Consider the following 21,819-nt stretch of genomic DNA (forward strand, 5'->3'; position numbering starts at 1 on the left):
TTCACCTGAGTGGCAGGGTTTTATGTATTTTCAGTTTTGCCAGTTAATTTGTTGGCAGCCTGCCTTCCGTGCCCTGGGAGCACCTAAGGATGGTGCATGATGCCCAAATCCGGCCGCTGCCTGTGGAAGATGGCTGTTACCTGACTGGAAAACAGCCGCACGTGGAGGGCTGAGGATTTAGTGCTTAAGTGAAACCTCTAAAGACCAGATTATATCACCGGGTGATTAGCTGAGCTGCCTCCCTGGGCTCCCCAGGGCCAGCCTACAGCTCCCGGCCCGTCGAGGGGCCGTGTGAGCGCCGAGGCTGGGCCGCGGTGAGGGTAGGCCGCGGCGGGCAGGTGTGAGGCAGCGGCTCGGCCTGAGGGTGACTCAGCCGCAGGAAAGGGCCGCTGCGACGGGACGGTTACCGGGGGTTGGGGGGGGCGTGAGGCGGATCCGCCACCGAGCGCTCTCCCTCCCGGGGAGCCCCCGCGGGGGGGGGGGCGGGGCCGCCCCTGGGGCGAGGGGCGGGGAACCCCGCAGAAGGGCGGAGCGAGGATGACAGGTGCGGCGCGCGCGCGGAGGGCCCCGCTAGCGCCTCCCTCGCCAGCCCACCGCCTGCCCGCTCCCCCTCTCCGCCATGAATATGCAAATGCGGGTATAATTGGCAGCCAATGGCGTGCGCGCTGGTCACATGGTGCTGGTGGAGGCTCAGGGAAGAGAAGTTGAGTCTCGGCGAACACAGGCAGCTCAGTAACGAGCCGCAGCGGCCGCAGCCGGAGCCGAGCCGAGCCGGGGCAGGCGGGCGGCCAGGGGGAGTGAGTGAGCCGCTCCCCCCCCTCCTCCCCGCAGGGTGCCCGGCGGGCCGGGGCTCTGCCTGGACCATGCCGATCCTCCTCTTCCTCATAGACACGTCCGCCTCCATGAACCAGCGGTCGTATCTGGGTACCAGCTACCTGGACATCGCCAAGGGCGCCGTTGAGATCTTCATGAAGGTGAGTGCGGGGCCGGGGCGGGAAAGGAGGCCGCCGCCCCGGTCGCCCCCTTTCGCCCGCTCACGCCGCTTCTCTTCGCTCTCTCCGCAGCTGCGGGCCCGAGACCCGGCCAGCCGCGGCGACAGGTACATGCTGGTTACCTTCGACGAGCAGCCCTACTGCATTAAGGTAATAAACCCCCTCCCCGCAACCTGCGGCCACTCCGGGCCCGCCGCGGGGCCGCCATTGGCGCGGCGGCGGCGCGGCGCAGCCCCGTCCGGCCCGGCGGCGGCAGCAGCAGCCTGTGAAGATGGCGGACATTTTGCTTTTGTATGGAGGAGAGAGGCTGAGGGCGCTGCTGAGATGGAGGAGCGGGGGGGTGGCGGTGGAGGGGAGGAGACGGACGGGAGCGTGATTCACCGCCCCGGCGTGCCGAGAGGGGCGGGCGGCCGTCCGCGCTCCGCCTCCCGGGCCGTTGCTCACCCGCCTCCCGTGAGGCGGTGGCTCTTGCGGGGCCCGCGCCTCGCCTTAGCCGTCCGCCGCGGGGTCTCGGCCTCTCTCGCAGCCGTTTTACTCCATCGTCAGCGGAGGTCGCGTCCCGGCCGGGCTGCGGGATGAGGGCAGGAGGCAGCGCCCTCCGGGACCCCCGGCTGGTAGCGAGGGGCAGGGGCTCGCCGCGGGGCCCCCCTGCCACCCTCCTGCCGCTGCCACCTCCGGCACGGCTGTGTGTTCTGGGACGGAGACACCGGGAGCTGTTTTCCGCCTCTGCCAGGGAAGAAGAAGCGGCACTGTGGGTGTTGGGGTCCCCTCCCCCGACTGTGCACTGTAACCCGTACTGGTTTTGTGTAAAGAGCTCGTAATTGCCACCGGGGTTGACATCTCTGAGCAGGGTTGTGGTGAGCTGTGGTCTGCCTGGCTGGCTTCGCTTGCCCCTCATTTTTTCGTTCCTCAAGACTGAGGCAAGTAGGGCCGTGCCATTTGTCATGTTGACTGCACCACGAGGTTGTGGCAGGAGGAGAAAAAAAAAATTGAGACTCTGTGTCCCTTAAACTATAGCCTTCAACTTGCTGATAAAAACATTTTAACTTAATTCAAAATATTTAAGTAAAGCACACCACAGAAAACATTGAGATGGGAGCGTAAGAATCCTCCTGAACAGCCCTGGGTTGGGAGTATATTCACTGTGACTAATATTGTAGTTATCATAACTGTTGGGCCTTGAACCTGTACTATGAAGGCCAGAGAGGTTCATGTGAAAAATCAGTTGCTGATCATCCCAGAGAAGAAGAGAGAACCCTCTCTAGATCTCCTAGCTAAAACTTAGCCTCTCTGGATCCTCCAGCTAAAACTTCTTGAAGAGAAGTTGTAAAAATAACTGTGCTCACTGATGCTGTCTGCTCACATCTTTGATAATGAAGAAACTTAATTATCAAGAGCTATGAATCTTGGCTCCTTTCATCACCAGTATATTTACACAGCTAAAAAGTATAGGCTGCTTTCTGAAATGACAGCAGTGACTTAGTGAGTCAGTGTTTATTGTTCGTTGTTGCACCTTTCCCTTTCATTTCCTCAGAAGAAGGTGCAGGAGTCATCCTGTTTCTCTGAGTTGAAACCATCCTTTCTGAATTACAGAAACCTATCTGTCAAAAACCCTAGGTCTGCCGTGGAGAGGTTTTTTGTTTTTTTTTAAGGCATAACGCACACATCCTTTTCCCCATCCGTGTTTGTGGCTGGATGCAAAACCCAAGTATTTGTTACACCAGTGCTAACTGTAGATTTCTTCTGTTAAAGGTTTTTTCTCCTAGTTGTGTCTCAAGTATTTTAGTTATACCTTTCATAAGTTTGAGGAGGAAACATCTTCTCTGCAGTAGTAGCAAGCATACTGATGATTTAATGAAAAAAGGACTCTTGGTGGAGGTCTGTGTGGTAGTGCTACAGGTTATTACCACATACATACTCCGATTTGCTGAAGAAGAACCTTACGTCTAATGAGCATCTGTGTACATTCTGATGCACTAATGAGCATCTGACCAGGTTCCTGCTTCTAGTAAACAGTAATTGAAATAAGTGGGACTGTGTGATACCCGTCATAGTATTGAATCATGTTTGACATGCAGTAAAGAGCCAAGAGAGAAGGGGGGAAAAAAAAAAGCATTGTGGTTCTTGTAACATGCTAAGGTATCTTAGAATTGTTTTTCTTCCTTTAGCATGCTGATTTTTAAATTGGGCCTTAAACAATCTTAAAATGTTTTTTTCAGATCTTAGTGACTTGTATAGGAACAGGCTGCAGATCCAATAAATATATGCTTATCATAATTATGATCACAGCTGCGGTTTAACTATTACGTAAAGACTTCATGGCATAAATTAGTATGGTTAAGCTGTCGTCTTGTCTCTTACTTGAGCAGAGAAAGCCTTACAGCAACATGATTCTCCCATTTGGAGATGTGTTTTCAAGACCTTTTACTGGTATTTACGATGCAGCTCTGCTGTGTTTTCTAACAACCAGAGTTATGCCAGGAAAACTTTCTGGTCTAGGCCAGATTCTGTATGTCTTGCAAAACATGCTTGTAAAAGAAATAAAATGTAGTTTCTTTGCTAATGGTGCTGTAGTTAAATACTTAGTCTCTTTTGATTTAGAGAAGGAGAAAACAAACTTGACAAGTTAATGTATTTGGCAACTCTACTTTCCAAAAATGTGCAGTAGCGGCTGGTTTTGGTTAGTGGCTGCTCTATCCTCTTGTTTTCTTTGTGATTTACACTAATTAAATTATATAATCTCACAGGTAGTTCTTAAGGCTACCAGTGAAGCAATTGAGGGAAGTAATTTTGTTGTGGAGTTGAGACCACCCAGGAGGTAGAGGTATTATGGGAACTTCAGCTTGGAGCAGGGGTAACAGTGAGAGGAGCGCATTGTTTTTCGTTGTTTCAGAATTCATTTACCTGTAGCCTTAAAGTATTTTAAATCAACAGGGCTAGTTCACTTCTGATGGACAAGAATCTCTCAAGAAAACATTGTGCATTCAGTGGTATTGTGCTAAGTGAAAAGATCCTGCAATTGCACAACTGATTTGCTAAGATTTGTGCGAGTAAGATAATGTTCTTGGACCTGTCTTTAGTATAGAGTTTTAAATTATTTAGGGGACCTGTTGCTCCTGTTTTTAATTGACTGCTCATAGCTCTCTGTGCCATTATTAAAAATTGGATTATTTATCTTTGAGTTTGCAGTATGGATCTGCAAAGAACTGTGGTGGCATGTGTCTGAAAGAGGAGGCAGGGTGCTCTCCTAGGAAGGGAGGGACAGTGAGGTGAGGAATCTTGGTTCTGCTCCCACAGCAAACGCCTCTGGAACCTCATCAGCTGCTTTGCTCCTGTTTGTTACATAATGTATAGGTGGTGATTTGTGACAGTAATTCTGATGCAGACATTTACAACTCTTACTTTACTTCCAAAATGCTCTCCAGTAAGAGACAGCTATTCAATATTTTAAAAGCATGTTATGAAACCTGTAAACCTGCAGTTGTCTAATGATGTGATCCTATATAAGTTACTGGAACCTGTAAGTTCTGTTAAACATTGAGTCAGACTCTCATTTTGTGGACTAGGAGGGAAAAATAGTATGTTATCTCATGAAGTGAGAATGTTCAACCAAATGTTGATACTGTGTATAAGATCTTTTCCTCCATTGTTTTTAGATTACAACTGTAATAGGATGCTGTCAAGTGAGTCTGTCTCAGGCTTGTGGCGTGTTAGCAGCCTTGAAGTAAGCTAGCCCATTCTGATTTTGGGTATTTGGCATGCCTGAGAAGCTAGTGATACCTGTAGTAAAACTCCTTTGTATCCAGTAGCGTGTGGCAGGTGTCTATTGCAACTAAAACACTAGTGCTTAAATTTAGATATTGAAGGAATTTACTTTCCCATGTATATCCCCTCTCTTGGGTGAGAGAAGTGGATTTAAGAACAGCCTCACTGTCTGGCACAGTATCTGGTGTTGGCATTCTAGCCAATACAAATGTGTTACCTGATTCAATGAATATTGTACCTGATATGTACTTGTTCTGAAGACTTTATGTTAATGGGTTGTTAGAACTTGGAGCTTGCTTCAGCCCATCCATGCTTTGACCCGGTATTGCAGTAGCTCCAAGACTTGTGTGCCAACTCCACCCTTCTCATCCCTTTCTGCAAAATGAGGCTGATGCTGAGTGCATGGGGAGCAGGGTGAAAACAGGCCAAGCATGTTACTGACAGTTCTGCAGAGTGCTTTCCCAGGCTCCCACAATTTGTGGTTCAGAGACCTGTGCTGAGGGTTGGTATGTCAGCAATGGTCGTCTGTGTCTTTTTTTATTTATTTGCCTGGTTGCATTTTTTGAATCATAAAATCATAGAATCCCAAGGTTGGAAGAGACCTTCAAGATCATCAAGTCCAACTGTCACCCCAACACATCTACACATCCTTTGAACACCTCCAGGGATGGTGACTCCACCACTTCCTTGGGCAGCCTGCTCCAGTGCCTGACCACTCTTTCAGTAAAGAAGTGTTTCCTAATATCCAACCTAAACCTCCCCTGCTGCAACTTGGGGCCATTTCCTCTTGTCCTATCACAAGTTATTTGGGAGAAGAGACCAACACCCACCTCCCTGCAAACTCCTCCACTCTATAAACTAGTTGTAGAGAGCAATAAGGTGTCCCCTCAGCCTCCTCTTCTCCAGACTAAACAGTCCCAGTTCCCTCAGTTGCTCCTCATAAGACTTGTGCTCCAGACCCTCCGCTAGCTTCTGGACGCACTCCAGCGGCTCACCATTCTTTTTGTAGTGAGGGGCCCAAAACTGCACACAGTGCTCGAGGTGCGGCCTCACCAGTGCCAAGTACAGGGGCACGATCACTTCCCTGCTCCCGCTGGCCACACTGTTCCTGATGCAAGCCAGAGTGCTATTGGCCTTCTGGGCCACCTGGGCACACTGGTGGCTCACGTTCAGCTGGCTGTCTACCAGCACCCCCAGGTCCTTTTCCACCAGGCGGCTTTCCAGCCGCTCTTCCCCAAGCCCGTAGCATTGCCTGGGGTTGTTGCGACCGAAGTGCAGGACCCGGCACTTGGCCTTGCTGAACCTCATGTAGTTAACCTCCACCCATTGGTCCAGCCTGTCCAGATCCATCTGCAGAGCTTTCCTGCCCTCGAGCAGATTGATGCTCCCGCCCAGTTTGGTGTCATCTGCAAACTCACTGAGGGAGTGCTCAATCCCCTCATCCCGATCATTGATAAAGACATTAAACAGAACCAGCCCCAGCACTGAGCCTTGGGGAACACCGCTTGTGACTGGTGGTGTTCCAGTCTTGCATTGAAATCATATAAACTTCTAGTATCCTCAACTGCTTTTTTTTTTCCCTCTATCAAATATATGTGTTTCTTTACACCTAAGCACATACCATAGTATAAATGAACAGGATCTTAAGCCTTTTTTTTTTTTTTTTTTTTTCCTGAAGTAGTAGTGATAGAGTAAAAGTATTGGGAGAGGGGAAGAGTTTTCTCACCTGCCCCCTTCCCTCAAGCTTTTCCTGTTTTCCAGTGATGCAGAAAAGATGGAGAAAGATTTGAGCAAGATCTACCCAAATTTCTCTATAAATGGAGCTCATACCAAAATCTCTGCCTAAAAAGAGTTTTTGAAAAGGAATGTAAGGTCTAGCTCTTTGTTTTTTTTCCATTCTTGATTTTTGTTAAACCTCCCATCCTGCAGTTTGTGGTCTGCTTGTGGATTTGTACTGCAAATAGCTAGTTCAGGCCCGGACAAAAATGCCAGTGATATTGATTAACTGGACTGCACTGTTCCCTTGTGGCTGATATCTGGCTCCTGGCAGTGATAGGGCCTTTCCTCAATGCTTGAGGAAAATTATTTATGACAGGGTCAAAGAAATACAGCTCTTGTTAGAGATTCTTGTGAGACTGCAGTATGACCTTCATAAATGATCCAGTCACAAGTCAGAGGACTGAGAGAACTTAAGATATGTTTTTTTCTGCGGAATCTGGAATTACATGCATTTTCTTCTTTCTGTTGCATGTTATACTGAATTTGAGTCAGTTGTGGCTGCACTATAAATAGGCTGAGTGCAGAAATATGTACGTAGCTGTCTGAGAACTAGCTCAAAATCTCTAATACAATGTATGTGAAACGCTGCTGCTTGGGAAACGCAAACTGGGACTGATAGATAGGATGCCTTCCACTTCTGTTGCTGTTCCCTGCTAGTCTGAACGTATTTTTTAGTGCTAAAGATCTCTCTTGTGGAGGCAGCCCTCCGCGATGGAGTCTGAGCAACCTTTTCTGTTTCCCTGAAATTCTCGTAGGGGATTGGGCTTGATGACCTTTGAGTTTGGTCTCTGATTTGGGGTACCTTAGAGGCTGGAATAGGAATTTGTAGAAGGCTCCTTTAAGTGTCTATCAGAGTACTTACCACGTGTAAATAACCTGTTAATTGATGATACTAAAATAATACTTTAAAACTGTGTATTCTTAAGGTCAGATTCAGGGAGGCTAACTTTACCATGTTGGTTTTTTAGTGGTGCAAAAGCATTTGCCTGCATTTTAAAATTCTGCTTTCATATAGAAGCTGTGCTGGTGTAGAATGTAACCAATTACCAGTGACTCTGCAAAGGGGGTGGCGAATTAATAGGCTGTGCTGCAAAACAGAAATGTGAGATCTATTTGTCTGTTTCTGGAAGAAATGAAATCAGAGCTCCTGACCCTGAGCTGCAGGGAGAAAGAGAAACCCAGCTGTGAAACCTGTTGGGTTTGAAGCAGAGATCTTCAGGAAAGCTGCCTGAGGTGAGGGGAAATGCATTTGTGTGTGTTTTAACTTTAGTCAAGGAAGAGAAAACCAGAGGAATACCTAGCAAGCTAACGTGTAGCAAATCCACAGAATAATCTTAAATTGTTTAGGCTTTTACAGGAACCTTGAGAGGTTGAAAACCATCAGTTTTGTATGTAAAAGGTCTGGCTTTTGGCAAATGCAAGTACTTGGTGGTCTGACCTGTGCTGTGGAAAAGGATGTATGAACAGCTGGAAATACTGTTGGGAGGTTTAAGAGTTAGTAGTGCAGTATGCAGGCAGAATTGTTTGGTGCAAGGCAGATAGCAGCTGCAGGGGCAGGATGGAAACTAATATCGTAGAGATGCAAAAGGAAAAGAAAACTGAGATAAATGGGAGAGGCCTATCTTTCTCTCCAGATATGCTGTAAATAATGTACAAACTTAGTGAACCCACTAGCCAAGCATTATTGGAAGGATAAAAAAAAAAGTGCAGAATATAGTACTGAAGAACTGGATGAAATGTAGGTAGGATACGAAATGTCTGTTCTTGATAACTAATTCAGGAGACTTATGTTCTGTATTTGTTTAGCAGAGAAAGATAGCCATTCCTGTTTTACCACCATACGTGTTTTGAGTCAGTCATAGCAATATTTTTATTTCTGAATGCTAACATCTTCCATTGCCTGTGCAGTACCAAGCACACCTCTCCTCCAGTCATGCAATACATCTTCCACTGTGCTTGGTTTGGGTTTTGTCATGGTATTTGTGTATTTTCAGAAGGCTGATTTTCAGCATAAATGACTAGCAGGTTAAAGCAAACAATTGCTCTTCCTCTGTTAAGCACAATGAATTTAAGAAAAGAAATAGAAGCCACTTAATTGTTTTGAGAGCACTCGTGCAAATCCTGATTGTCTAGTTCTTTTTGAGGACAAAACAAAATCCATTTAATACTGTTTTAGAATCCCCTGCCAAACAGTTTTTACATGCTCATTTCTATTTAACTGCCTTACCCACTTAAGCCTTTAAATGAAGGATGTGTGCTCTGTGTGTATGCATGCAAAAAGATCCTTTTATATGAAAAAAAAAAAATCTATTTTACAATTGGACACGTAAGGCCAAAGACAGTTAAAAGGTTCTTGTTGGTGGAAGTGGTAGGTTTGTATTTTATATGCTGCAGTGCCTGTCTCAAAATCTGAAAAATTACCTAAAAATCTATTTTCTAAAAACTTAAGAACTATCAGTTGACATCCTTGTAGCAAGCGTGCGGTAAAGTCTTGGAGCTCCTTTTAACTTATAAAGGTACTAAATGGGTTCCAATAGAGAGCATCCTTTAAAAAGCACATTCCCGTCTTGAGAGGGAACGTACTGGGTAGTGTAAAGCACGCTGAAATGCTTTTAAACATGAATAAGCATGCTGGTCTAACTTCTTTCTCCCTGTCCTAAATGACTGCTTCTTGCTGTTTGCCTTTTGTTTGTGAGTTGTAGCAAACATCCTTTTGCAGGAACTGTTGTTAGGAGGAGAAAGCATTATTTAAGGAATATACTATGGAATTTTGTGCATAGTAATGTACCTTTCCCTTTTTAAAGAAACAAAACAAAACAAACCAGTAATAATCGGTGTGATTCATTCTTCTAAAAGAAATAGTTTGGTACATTCTGAAATTGAGATCTCGTGTAAAAATTCAAGTTCATGCAAGAAGAAGGTGGTTAAGATTTTGAAAGGAATTTATTTTAAATGGAAGAGCAGTTCGGAAGTTAACTTACTGTTAGGTATGATGGACTAAACTCTGCTTGGCTAAAATTTTTATCAATAGTTTTTGTAGTTTGTTAAATACTTGAACTTGTGTTTTCACCTGCTACCTGCCTTTACAGGAAGGGAAAGTCTGTGTTGCTAGGTTAATTTTTAATGAAAATAGTTGAACCAGTTCTGTTTCTACAGGAATTTGCAAACTAAAAGCTTACTTTTTCATCTGAAGTGTGTTACTGCTTAATACTATTGATGAGATGCCAGAGGCCTTGAATGGAAACCAACATCTGTTGTTCATAGCTACTGTAGCAATTCGTTTTTTTTTTTTCATCTTTTTATTTGGTTCTTTATTTGATCTTGGACACATTCAAGGATGTAAGCCCTTAAGACTACAGGATAAACTAGACGAAAGTAGATATGTTTGCACTAAGAGGCTTAACTCATCCTCAGTGCAAAGGTCGCTTTTATTTTAAAAATAGAAGCTCAAAATGTGTAATCGGACAGTTGAGTTGGATCTCTCTTGTTGTATTTTTGCAGTGAGATATCTGCGAGAAGGAAGGTGTTTTGTGAAGTTGGTGGTTCCTGCCATGTGTAATCTTTATTGGCTGCCCCCTCCCCTTTTGTGCTGTTAATATTTGAGTTTCACGTGTGGAGTTTTTAGAATATTTCTTTTTTGTTGATGTTTATGGAAGAAGTTCTAGGCCTTGTAACCTGGCTTTGTGCTGTAGCTAAAAATACTAAAAATACACTAAAAAATACAAAATTCACTAAAAATACAAAATACTTATGTGATATTTTGAAAATGAGCATTTATTCTTTTCAAACTTTATGAAAAACTAATATGATATTAAATGCTGATTCTCACGTTGTAAGAATGGAAAAAGGCAATTAAGGTTGCAGACACTTCTACAGTGTTCATCCTTGCATATTTTTCAAAAAAGCTTGCCAGAAAGAACTGTGGTTTGCAGCACTGGTGCAGGAATGATGTTCTGAGCTTATTGTGAACAAGAAAAGACACAACTTAATGCTATCTCCTACAGTATTTTTGTACTTGAGACAGTTAAGATCAGCTGGGGAAGAAGTAATTTCTGTACCGTGTGACTTGTCTTCTGGAGATCAGTGCTTTTGGAGGGGAGAGCAGTGTGAGTCCAAGGGCCCTGTGAGGAGATTCTGGATGTATCCAGTCTTTAGAGATTCTCTTCTTTGCTTTCTGTATTTTGAATGCCTTTATCCCCGATTTTGTTTAATAACGTAGACTACAAAAAAAGTGATGGGAGGAGCAGTTGCTGCTGTTCTGAATTTTAAATGCAGATTGTTATTTAAGTAGTTCACTCATGTAGATTTAGAATCTTGGAATTTTTTTCTTCCTTCTTAAACTTTATTTTTACAGTGTACCACTTAATTTGTAACTCTTGTGCTTCTATCCCCAAAAAAGTATAGAAAGTAGTCATTAAAAGCAATTTTCTGCTTTGCATTTTTCTTGCTAATTTTAGAATAGTCAGAAAATCGTTGTGTAGTAATCCATTTCGACTATAAGCAGCATGTTCTAGGGTTAAGGTCTTAGTAAGGTGCTAAGGAAAAAGTACGTTCTTGTAACGAGATCCGATTTTTGTGCAGATCAGAATCTGTGGTTGCCCACAGATTGGATTGATGTGTGTATTCACTCTGCAAAGTGTTGGAAAGACAGAGTTTCTTTTGGTGTAAGATCTGGCATTTACAATTATCTCTGAAACTTGAACTACTTATTACCCGATAAGTAAACCAGAGCCTTGTTTTCTTTAAAATAGCACAGTTTTTGTTTTTTTTTTTTTTTTTTTCCCCCCCTATTTGCTAACTGAAAGAGCGATCTCACGCTTTAGCCAATTGCTGTGTTTCTTTGCTTGGGCTTCTATGTGAACTCTCCAGGAAAAGGCAATTTTAGAAATAGTAAATGTTATTCTAGGCTACAAAATCAATGCTTCAGAACTCCTTAATTTTGTTTTTTAAAGATGAAGATGATTGCTGATTTGACTGTATTTTCAGAGATGCTTTTAGACTCTTAAGTGTAAAATAGTATTTTAAAAAAATAAAAATCTTCGTAAGATGGATGTTACTGAACGACTAATTTGACTGAAAACAAAGATCTACAGTGTAGATAAGCTGTTGTTGCTACGCTCTGCTTGTAAGTGAGAATAATGCATTAGTATTGGTCTTGATAGCGTGTTTGCACTAGAGCTGGTAGGTTTCTGTGGTGGACAGGGAAGAAAAAAAAAAAGTTCAACTCTGCTTTGTGGAAAATCCGCATCTGTTGAGTCAGAACACTTGGTGCCTTTAGCTGCTGCCAGGCGTCCTGATGGTACGCTCGCTCGCGGGCTGGGGACATGGTGCGAGCCCTGGGCTGGGGACAGGGCCTGGCCTCCCGTGGCGAGGCAGGCAAGGTGCAGCGAGGCAGTGAGTGCCTCCATTTAATCAAAAGAGCTGAAGCTCAGATAGTTACTTTTGAACCTACTGACTCTAGAGGAAAGCTGTGACTTAGCCTCCACTAAAATAAGAAATTGACCGTAACAGTGCTACCAACTCCACCAACGTATTTTTTGCTGTATCAAACTTGAAGGTGAAGGTGATGTTATTTGCTAGGCTATAGTTGAGGTCTCTCAATTTCTTTTCCTTCAGGGAGTAGATGAATTTAATTGTGATCTAAAGTCTATCTTTTTTTGTTGTTTTTTTTTTGTTTTGTTTTGTTTTTTTTTCCCCAGCAATGCCTTGGATAGCATTTCAGACATGAATTGAGGAAATTTCTTGATTAGGTGACTCCCCTCTAGACTTGTTACTTTCTTGAGATTCAAAGTGAACTTGCCATACATGCAGCACTAGTGCTGCACTAGTTCCATGATATGCTTTTGGAACGAGGTGGGAGGAATGTGACAGTTTTCAAGCTGAGTGTGGATCATGCTGTGTCGTTTCAGCTCTGGGCTGCAAAGCTAGAGGATCATCAGTAATTCTCTTCCACTCGATTCCCAAAAATGTGCTCTTGTGCTGATAGCACACACTCCGTAACCTTTTAGCTATTGCCTTTATTCCTTGTGACTTTTCCAACTATGCTGAGTAGGAAGGGACCAGAAGAAGGACAGAGCTGGGGGCTGACTGGCGTGGAAAGCATGTTTTGGTAGTCTGGAAGAGCAGACTATGCTATGGGTAAATGGAACTTTTCTGTTGAAACCTTCATGTTACGATGGTTGCCCTCTCTACAATGTTTGGTTTAGATGCACCTATAATGGTATTTCTAAAATGACTGCTATGCTGCTGAACAGAAGCAGGTAGCCTCTTGTTTTATGTACTGTACTAGAGCTCTAAATTGTTTGATTACATCTATGTTCTATCTCCATTAAGCTATTGTGTGAAGCATAGCTTGTTCTGGTTCAACTCTGTACTGAACTATCCTAGCTTGTTGAGTGTTTCTCAGAAATAGGTGCTTTTTTAAACTTGATAGTGTTCTTTTATTTAAATAAGGATGTTTTTTGGAACAGGATGATCTCTTTGGTATTTATACTTTCCTTTCGTGGATAGTCTTTTCATCCTTGTGCAGCAAAAAGTGTGGTGAGCGTAGCTGTCAAAACACATGAAGTATTGTTGACCGAAAAGCTAAATCCAGAGATGGCTTAAAGCAGGAGCAGCAAGTAATAAATAAAAAGATAGTGTAGGGTTTTTTTTATTGGCATTAATTATTATTATCGCTTGATTTCAATAACAGTTTCCAGCTGAGAGTTGTTCGTGCAGCTTCTATGTCTGATGTTTCTAACAGGTGAAGGTAGTGCTTCTCTGAATATGCCAGTATTAACAGAAGGCTCCAGTACTTGTTTTGTAACTGGAGCTTAAGAGCCTCTCTACTAGTGTTTTGCATGGAGCCTGTGCTTAAAGGCGAAATATGAGTTGTTCTTGCATAAACATCTTGAATTATTTCCTAATCGAGAAACATCCCTATATCTTGTTTAATCTTGAAGTTGTCTTAAAAGGATATTGAACCATGTGGTGTAGTTTGGCTGATTTGTTTCTTAAGGTGTGTGGCTTTTTTTTCAAAGTATCCTCGAGAAATACTTTTTTTTCTATAGAAGATGAAACATTTTCTATGTAATTGCCTGTCAAGAACAACTGGTGCTTACATATCGCACTAGAATGCAGTTCTGATCTTGTTCACATTCACTAAAATGCTTTAGAAAACAAGCTGGTCCAGTCTGTCTTTATAAATGCGTTAGTCTTTGGTGCACCTACAGGAGACTTTGCCTTAGAAATGTGCCATTGAAGGGGATCTCCTGTGCGCCTCAGCTCACACTGCAGACCTGCACTGAGATTTAAGAACTGAATTGCTTTTGGATGAAATAAAACTGGAAGATGCACCTCTGTCACTGAGTGATGAGCCTACAGGACTGTACTATAGGCCAGCTGTTCTGAAGTAAAACCCCAGAAACGCAGTGGTGTGGCTGTCGTCTCCTTAGAAACAACTGCCTTGTTTGTGCTGCACTGCTTGCTGGCCTAAAGGTAGCCTGTGCATGACACATCCTTCCCTGCACTAAAGCTGTTTCCAGTTGTGTAGGAAAAAATAATGTGAGTGAGGAGAGGAGGGATTCTGCATTTGTTGTCAAGGTACATAGTCTGTCCCAGAGAGCAGGGAAGAATTTTTGTGCCTGGAAGTGGATGGAGATGGAAGACAAGTGAAGTGACAGCTTTCTGGTAAAAAAAATCTGTTGTCAAATATATGAGCTGTGTGGGATTAAAGAAATAATCTGCTCCAGTGTCTTTATGTATTACAGCGGTTTATGCTTCTCTGTTCTCTTGAAGATGTTTTCTATATATATTAAACTTCAGTGACTTTTTATTTGACTGGGACTCAAGCATTTTTTTTTTTTTTTTTTAAAATAGAATTTTAAAAAAGTCCACTCTGGATTTAAAGAAGCACTTGACCACTAGGTTTCAGTTTGAGTGTCCTACAAAACCAGCAGAAATAACTTGACGGGAAGAACAACTAGCTTACTGTTCTCAACACTTTAGCCTTAAAACGCTAACCTATTGCTCACTAACTGTAATGTAAGGAGGACCAAGTGACGCTTTTGTAGACTCTTCACTGTACTTGAGTGCTCTGTGGGCTTATTGAGGAAGTAGTTTAAACCTGTGAATTGACATTCCATTAAAATACTCCTCAGATGAGAAGTGGATTTCTGTTAGGCTGCTCTCACAGTAAATAGCAGCATATACCTGCTTGAGCAACCAGGGCTTAGTTCTGTTGTGCCTGCAGTAGGGTCATGTCTAAGTTTTAGCCTGAAACTCTGTTCCCTGTTCTGCTTTGCAAAACCAGATTTCTATGTGAAAAGCTAGATAGGCTCCCCGGCTTCCTAAACAAGACATATTTGTCTTTTTACCCATCTTTGCCCTAGAATCTTACTTCGTTGCAGTGAAGGATGGGGTAGTAGCTATCTGTGTTTCAAATCCTCATCTAAGGGAAGGGGAGATGGGAAGAGTGTGGAATAAAACTAATAATATTTAGTGTGATTTACTGTGTGCTGGAGAGCCCAGCACAATGATAGAAACTGCACACAGCTGGCTTAGTCCCATCAAACTTTCTTCCACTTCCCATTAACTTTGCATTAAGCCAGTAAGATCTGCTGATGTACCTCCACCAGCACTAGTCCTCCAAATCCAGGACAGTACAGCTTGGATCCAAGCTGGCTCATTGTGTTCAGCACTGCCCTGATGGTAAGCTGATTCCAGGCTTGTGTGCCAGTATCATTCTGTGCTGGAGGTATGCTAATCTCATATCTAAGAGGTGGGTGTTGTGATACTGTCCTGTGCCAAGAACAAAAAAGAATTGATCTTGTGAGTTCCTTTACTCAGGGCTGTTTGATATTGTGCAGTGACAGGACTGGTATGTTGCATAAAAGTAACTAGAGAGCACAGGTACTGAAAGGAGAGAAGAGTATTCTGCAGCCAAGGTACAGACAGAACCTGAGAGCTCTCTTGCCTCAAAAATGGCATTCATAAGTATTTGGAGGGGAGTCAATTGTTAGAGCTGTTCCTTCTGCCCTGTTTGCACAGTGCAGAGAGACATTTGCGAGGATGACATTAGTAGGTGATACAGGTTGTGTGATGTTGAATTATTTTAGGATTGAAAATGTTAAATAAAAATCTACACCATGTTTATAACATAGTCAGTACCTTTCTTCTATGCGCTATTTCTAGCTAGTAAACATGAAATAAAAAATGTGGGGGTAGTGTGAGCATTGACTGTTCTGTACTAACAAGCAGTGTTACTGTGTCCTTCATGGGGCAGGGATACACATGGTGCCAGGACCTCTCCCCCTTGGCAGAGTTTTGTTGTAGCAAAACTGTGGCTACCAAGATAGTCTTTCTGTTTGCTAGAATTCCTGTTCCAAAGTTCCTAAAGCTCTCAGTTACATAGGAGAGTATTCCCTGCTGCAGAACCCACCGAGCAATGCTGGGGCTGTGTTCAGGAGATTACAAAGAGGTGAAGGTATTTTTGGCTTTTGAGAAGCAACCTCTTGCTTTATAGAGGATCCCAAAGAGTAATTCAGTTCCCTAGAAAAGAAACGCATGCTTGACTGTCACACAGACAGGAACAGGTTTGAGTTATGACTGTGCAGTTACCAGTGAACAGAAATGTAACTTAAAAATTAACCATTCTGATTGTTTGGAAGGCAAAATGCTTAGCCGGTCTCGCTGTCTTGCCACAGTGCTTGGAAATCCCGTAGCAGGAGTGGTTTCAGATTTCAACAGCTGTTTTTTTTTCTTACCTTATTTTTTTGAAATGGATGTCACTGGCAACCTAGAATGCCACAGGCATGTTATTCTGAACTAGTCTTGGTTTTCCTAAGATGGGTGTATTTAATAATAGCTTGAATTATTGAGAATCTTAAATACTTTAAACAAGTTGTAATATCTGAACTTTCTAGGAAACATTAACAGAACTCTAAAAAGCTGTATATTTAAATAAATACTGAATACTTACTGTAACACAGTCTGTTGTGATTGGCATGCTAGATTGCAAATTGTCTTCTTACTGGGAAGATTATTTTTAGTAATGTTACAATTTTTGAATCAGCTCTGAAAGCAATCCAGTGAACAATAAACTGTGCAGTTCTGTCTTTTGGCATTGCCTGTAGAAGCACTAAAGATGAAGACTTGCAGCCTCAAAAGCACCAGCTCCCAGGATTTCATGGAGCCGGTGAAATCAGGAGAGACTGCTTTGGACCTGGAATTCCTGTGCTCTAACGCCCAGCCTCTGGGTCTGCCCCTGCAGGCTGACAAAACTGCTAAGAAATAGTTGGAAACAACCATGCTGCCCAAAAATGTTGTATTGTGAAAAAAAACCAAACCAGAACATGCATGCACACTCAAGCCCCCCAACAGTCAGCCAAACAAAACAACTGCAGTAAAACCAGTAAATATGACAGTTAAGCCAGTGTGGCTGAGGTTACAACACATGTGCGTTACACATTCAAAACCCGGTAATGTTTTACTTGTACTTTGGTATTGCTCTCTTTTGTGTGATAAAGGTAGTGTGTATTTTTGTTTTGGGTTGTGTTCCCCCCTCCCTCCCCCCCCCGCCACTAAAGCATTTTATAAGATTCTCTTTCCTGCCTCTTGCAACTGAAATCTTCTGGTTTTTTTTCTCCTAAGTCTTGAAGGTCTTTTTAAGCTACTGATTCCAAACAAGATCTTCTTCTGCTGCGCAGCTCTCTTCCTTTTGATGTTCGGTTAGTGCTGGTTCTGCTTGGTCTAAATAAAACCTTCTCTTCTTCAGTAGACTTTACACCTTGGTGAATACTAGATCATCTGGGCCTATCTACTGCCAAAATAAGCTATTTTGACCTTACCTGCTTCTTGAAGCGGCTGAAGTACTTCTATAGCTGTATGGTGAAATGGAGCAGGGCATGAATTCATCTGAAAATGAAGTCACCAGAAAAAAATGTTACTTTTAAAGTACATTATTTTTTTTTTTCAGTATGATTTGCTTACAGAGGTCGAAGCCAGGAGCTGAAAGGTGCCATGCTGCTTCCAGATCTCAGGATTTCATAGGATGGTATTCAAAGCTTGCAGTTAACACAGAAGGCAAATGACACTGCATTTTTGCCTGTTCTTGGCATAAGCAAACAGGCTGAGATATTTGCTTATAGTACTCTGTTTTCTCCCAGCTATCTTTGAAAGTCTTTTGATATGTGTATACAGGCTAAAATTACTTGTTCATGGAAATTATCAAAGGAGAAGCTAGTAGCATAGTGGCAAGATAAAGGCTGATCAGATTGCTATTAATAAATTTTGGGCATAAAAGTGCCTAAGTAGGAATGTAATTTTGAAGATTATGAGCAATTACTCTCAGAATTGGTTCATAAACAACTAAAATAATTAATATTTAGTTTTGACTTCATAATTACTGACCAATAGAGGATACATAGTTTTTGTGGAATATGTGTTTGGTCTTCTAAGTTTGTGGGGATTTGTGGTTTTTTGGTTGGTGGGAGCTTTTTTGGTTATTAGTGTTTCTGCTGGCAAATGGAAGTAGTGCTACATAAAAAAAAGCAGTGCTTTTATTTTTTTAAGCAGCATTAGTGGCAATATTTTGGATTTAGGAAAGACTGTTATTTAATTACTTCAAAGTGCTTTGTTGAACTTGTTATACATATGCTCTGTGTTAGGTACTTGACTCTGCTTTGCCCTAAGAATGATCCTATGGCATATATGGAGAGGATAATATGCGGAGTTCCTTGGGGCTTGAGTTTCTGTCTCTGAAATAGGTGTTTAATTATATACATTGGCTCGTGTCTGTCTGGAAAAAAACATTTTACGGAAGTAGAACTTCTTGTCATTAATTTTGGTGTTTTTGGTTCAAGAAGCTTGATTTTAGGGATAAGCTAGAGAATGTAGTACACTGACTAATCAGACCTTTATTTAAAATTGTGTATGGAATTAGGAAATCTTGCATTTGCTGCCCTTGTTCTCTTAATGAGAAGGTCTTCAGTATTACTCTGTTTATTTAAAAGGCACAGCTCTCCTCAACTTTATCTTTACAGTTCCTGTGAGAGGCTGTAAGACGAAAAATAATTTTCTTAGGAGGCAAACCAGTGGCCACCAGCTGCTTCTCATACCTTCAACGGACTTGGTTGTGCGTGGGAAAACGGCAGCGTGCTTTGCAGGCGGCTGACCACACTGCCGCTAGATCAAACACAGTAGGAGCTGGAAGCCAAGCAAACGTTTTCGGAAAAGGAAAAGAATCTCCAAATATCAGTGAAGATTGTTACTGTTTATTTTATAAAGAAATACTCTTAAATTTGGTAGAGTTCAGATCAAGAGTTGTAGGCTAGGAATACTGTTTCCTTTGTAAATGTTTTATTCCCCACTGTCCATGTGCTTTTGCAAGGAAGTAATTCAAACAGCAGTCTTTACTGGAAAGCACTTTTTGAACTACAGCCTGACTATTCCCAAGAAGCTGGAGTCATTTCATAGGTGCTTTTACCAGGCAAAATGAAGCAGTTTCATCTGCATAGAATTCATACAAAAATATTTTTGTAGTTGTTCACTTAAATTGTTTTAAGGCAAACTTTTTTAGGATAACACAAATGATCTTGTTGGGATTTGGTGTTCTTTGACTCTGAAAAAAAAAGATCATTAACTAAGTCACTTTTACTCCAAAACGAGGGCCCTGTGTTTGCACTTTATTCTTGCCTTGGGCTGCGAGCACATGTGGGGAGTTGCTGTAGCTCAGCTGATGAGATGCTGTATTTTGTTAAGCTGTGCATGTGAGTGGGTGTTGATGGTGTTTTATTGAGAATTACCCAGCTGATCGAACTACATTGTTCCTTTGAGCTTCAAGTGCAGTTTGATGATAAAGCTGAGACAGTCCTGCTGAAAGTCTGTTCTTTCTTTTTGCCCCATTGCAGAGTTTTCTCTGTTTCCCTTGTGCTAATCTAAAGCTTGAAGAACTGATTCAGGGAGCTAAACTTGACCAAAAACTGTTTTTGTTGAATCTCCTCATGATAATTCCTTCCAAAAAGAAGCTCTCCTAGTGTAGGCCTGAGAACTCAGCAGAGAGTTCATCACTCGTGTCCTTCCTCTCACTCTATTCTTGTATTCATTTATGACTCTAAACTTGTTGTCTATCTTGTGACCATCTACGCAGTCCACAGCGCGTAGTAAAGGTTGGCAGTGGGATATAGCTGTTTAAAAAGTACAGGAAGATCCTGTCCTTTCAGGTTCTTGCATGGCATGACGTTAGTCAGCAGGTGATTTGCTGCTGAGCCCAGTGCACTGGGAAGGAGAGAACCTCTTTCACCTGGAGGATGTGTTCCTCTGAGGTTGTCCCAGCAAAAGTCAGACTGTCTGAAATGATTTCCACCATGTCTGCATAACTAGGATTCCTTGTGGAGCACAGGAACCTTTCCAGTGCCAGATGATCGTGAGCCTGGGTGAATAACTGCTTGTTTACTGCAGGAATGGTTTACAGAGTAAGATGTGATAGCAAGGCTGATAATTGTGTGAATATCTGCGGTTTTCAAGCTTTGCTTGTTTTGGTTGAGGAAGCTTAAATCCTGCACCAGTTTCTTCTGAGCTAGTGTTTTCTAAAATAGCTTCCCGACTCTGCTGTATAGCACTTTTGAAGAGAAGGGGGTGTGAATCACAACTGATGCTGATGTGTGTTAGCCCTGCTTACCATAGGACCCAGAATGCTTGGTAGCACTGATCCGTACTCATCGGTTTTTGGTGTTCCTTTGAATGTTCCACAGGCTTTGTCAGCAAAACCAACTTTTTTTTCATGACCTCCAAAATTTCAAGCTGTGATACTGAGACACTCTAAACAATGATTTGGTTCTGCATTACATGGGGTGTTTGCAATTACTCCATAGAAAGTTTTATGCTGGGAAGTAAGGACAGAATAGTGTAGTTATGGGGCTGGCAGTCCAAATACCGAGGCAGGAGAATGGCAGGGCCTTTGCAGTGCAGAAGTGACAGAGGGTGCTTGATAGTACATTGAAAGACATGTAATGACCCTGTGGAGGAAATACAAGAAAAATGAAAAAGTTGAGCAAGAGTCATGTAAATACACTAAAAAGAACTGATTATGATTTTTTTTTTTAAATACACTTGCATGCTTCCTACTTGGGGAAACTGTGGAAGGAGGAGGATGAGACTAGGAAGCAAAGATAGCAGTCACTGTTACTACTAGCTCTTTGTCTTTTTTCTTTTCAGGAGTCTCTGTTAGATTTTTAACTCCTGCATTAGTACATGTTGCGTATGCATCTTTTCTTTCCTTCCTGCCTCAATTTATGGACAAAAGGGGGATGGGTATATGACAGAAGCAGAAGCAACATTATGCTGCTTGTATCTTTATTTTATCATTGCTATTACTTTGGCAGCTGCATTTCTGATTTCCAAATTTGACGGTTTATTCTAATAAAATATTCACATGCGGAATGCAAATACTTCTATAAATTGCATCACCTCTACGGCAGTTTTCATGGTAAGAGCTGAGTATTTGCAAATTTTTTCAAATGCTTGGCAATGCGTGTGTTTTGTGCGTCTCCCATTGTATGCGTAACTGTATGTTTCACATCAAGTTGTGCGTACATGGATTAGGTGTGTGTAGTGTGTAAATGATGCGGCATATCCATTAATCAGGAATATAATCTAATTTTTGTTGGAGAGAGAAATGACAACTGGCAACTGATTGCAGTTTATTGCTAAAATAACTAACAAGCTTTTTTGTTTCATGTAATAGGCTGGATGGAAGGAAAACCACGCGACATTTATGAATGAACTGAAAAATCTTCAGGCTTCAGGACTAACAACCCTTGGTCAGGCACTGAGGTCATCATTTGACTTGTTAAATCTCAATAGATTAGTGTCTGGAATAGACAACTATGGACAGGTAACAAATCTGTTTATAGTCTTCTGTCTTCTTTATATTTCTGTGTTTTTCAAAATTATAGTGTGGGAGTGATTTTGGTAGTTCAATTTTGGTTTTGCATTTGACTTTTTTTTTTTTAAATGTTAGCTATGTATTTTTAAAACTTGAACTGTGAACTCTTTTCTTTTTTACTATGTCTACTGAACATACTCTGGAATATACTAGCACTTTTTTCCATATTTTTTCCTCCAAAGAAAGCAGTAGTATAAGTGACCTCAACTGTAGATACACAATTGCTGTATGGGAGTATGTACACTGAATGGCAGTGAATCTGCTTTGCAGTTTTACGTGATCTGTAGTTGATGTTAAAAGTACTCTAGTTTTTGCCCCACTGTCGTAATGAAATTCCGAGTTCTCTGTCTTGTAAGC

The 21,819-nt window shown here is 42.2% G+C and overlaps 1 protein-coding gene across 4 annotated transcripts in view; it reads left to right on the forward strand.

Moving 5' to 3' along the window:
• The first annotated feature begins 626 nt into the window (after positions 1-626).
• The window catches only part of LOC104476296 (integrator complex subunit 6-like), a 42,291-nt gene continuing 21,098 nt past the window's right edge, over positions 627-21,819 (forward strand). For all 4 annotated transcript variants that reach the window (XR_015259691.1, XR_015259692.1, XM_086756297.1 and 1 more), the window contains exons 1-3: positions 627-974; positions 1,065-1,142; positions 21,262-21,411. Coding sequence is in view for 2 of the 4 variants with exons in the window: in XM_086756297.1 (XP_086612423.1) it covers positions 654-974; positions 1,065-1,142; positions 21,262-21,411 (549 nt within the window). In the remaining 2 variants the exon portion in view is untranslated. The remainder of the gene's footprint in view (positions 975-1,064; positions 1,143-21,261; positions 21,412-21,819) is intronic.

This window comes from Chlamydotis macqueenii, chromosome 11 (assembly GCF_036417535.1).
Source record: "Chlamydotis macqueenii isolate bChlMac1 chromosome 11, bChlMac1.mat, whole genome shotgun sequence".
Classification (NCBI taxonomy): domain Eukaryota; kingdom Metazoa; phylum Chordata; class Aves; order Otidiformes; family Otididae; genus Chlamydotis; species Chlamydotis macqueenii.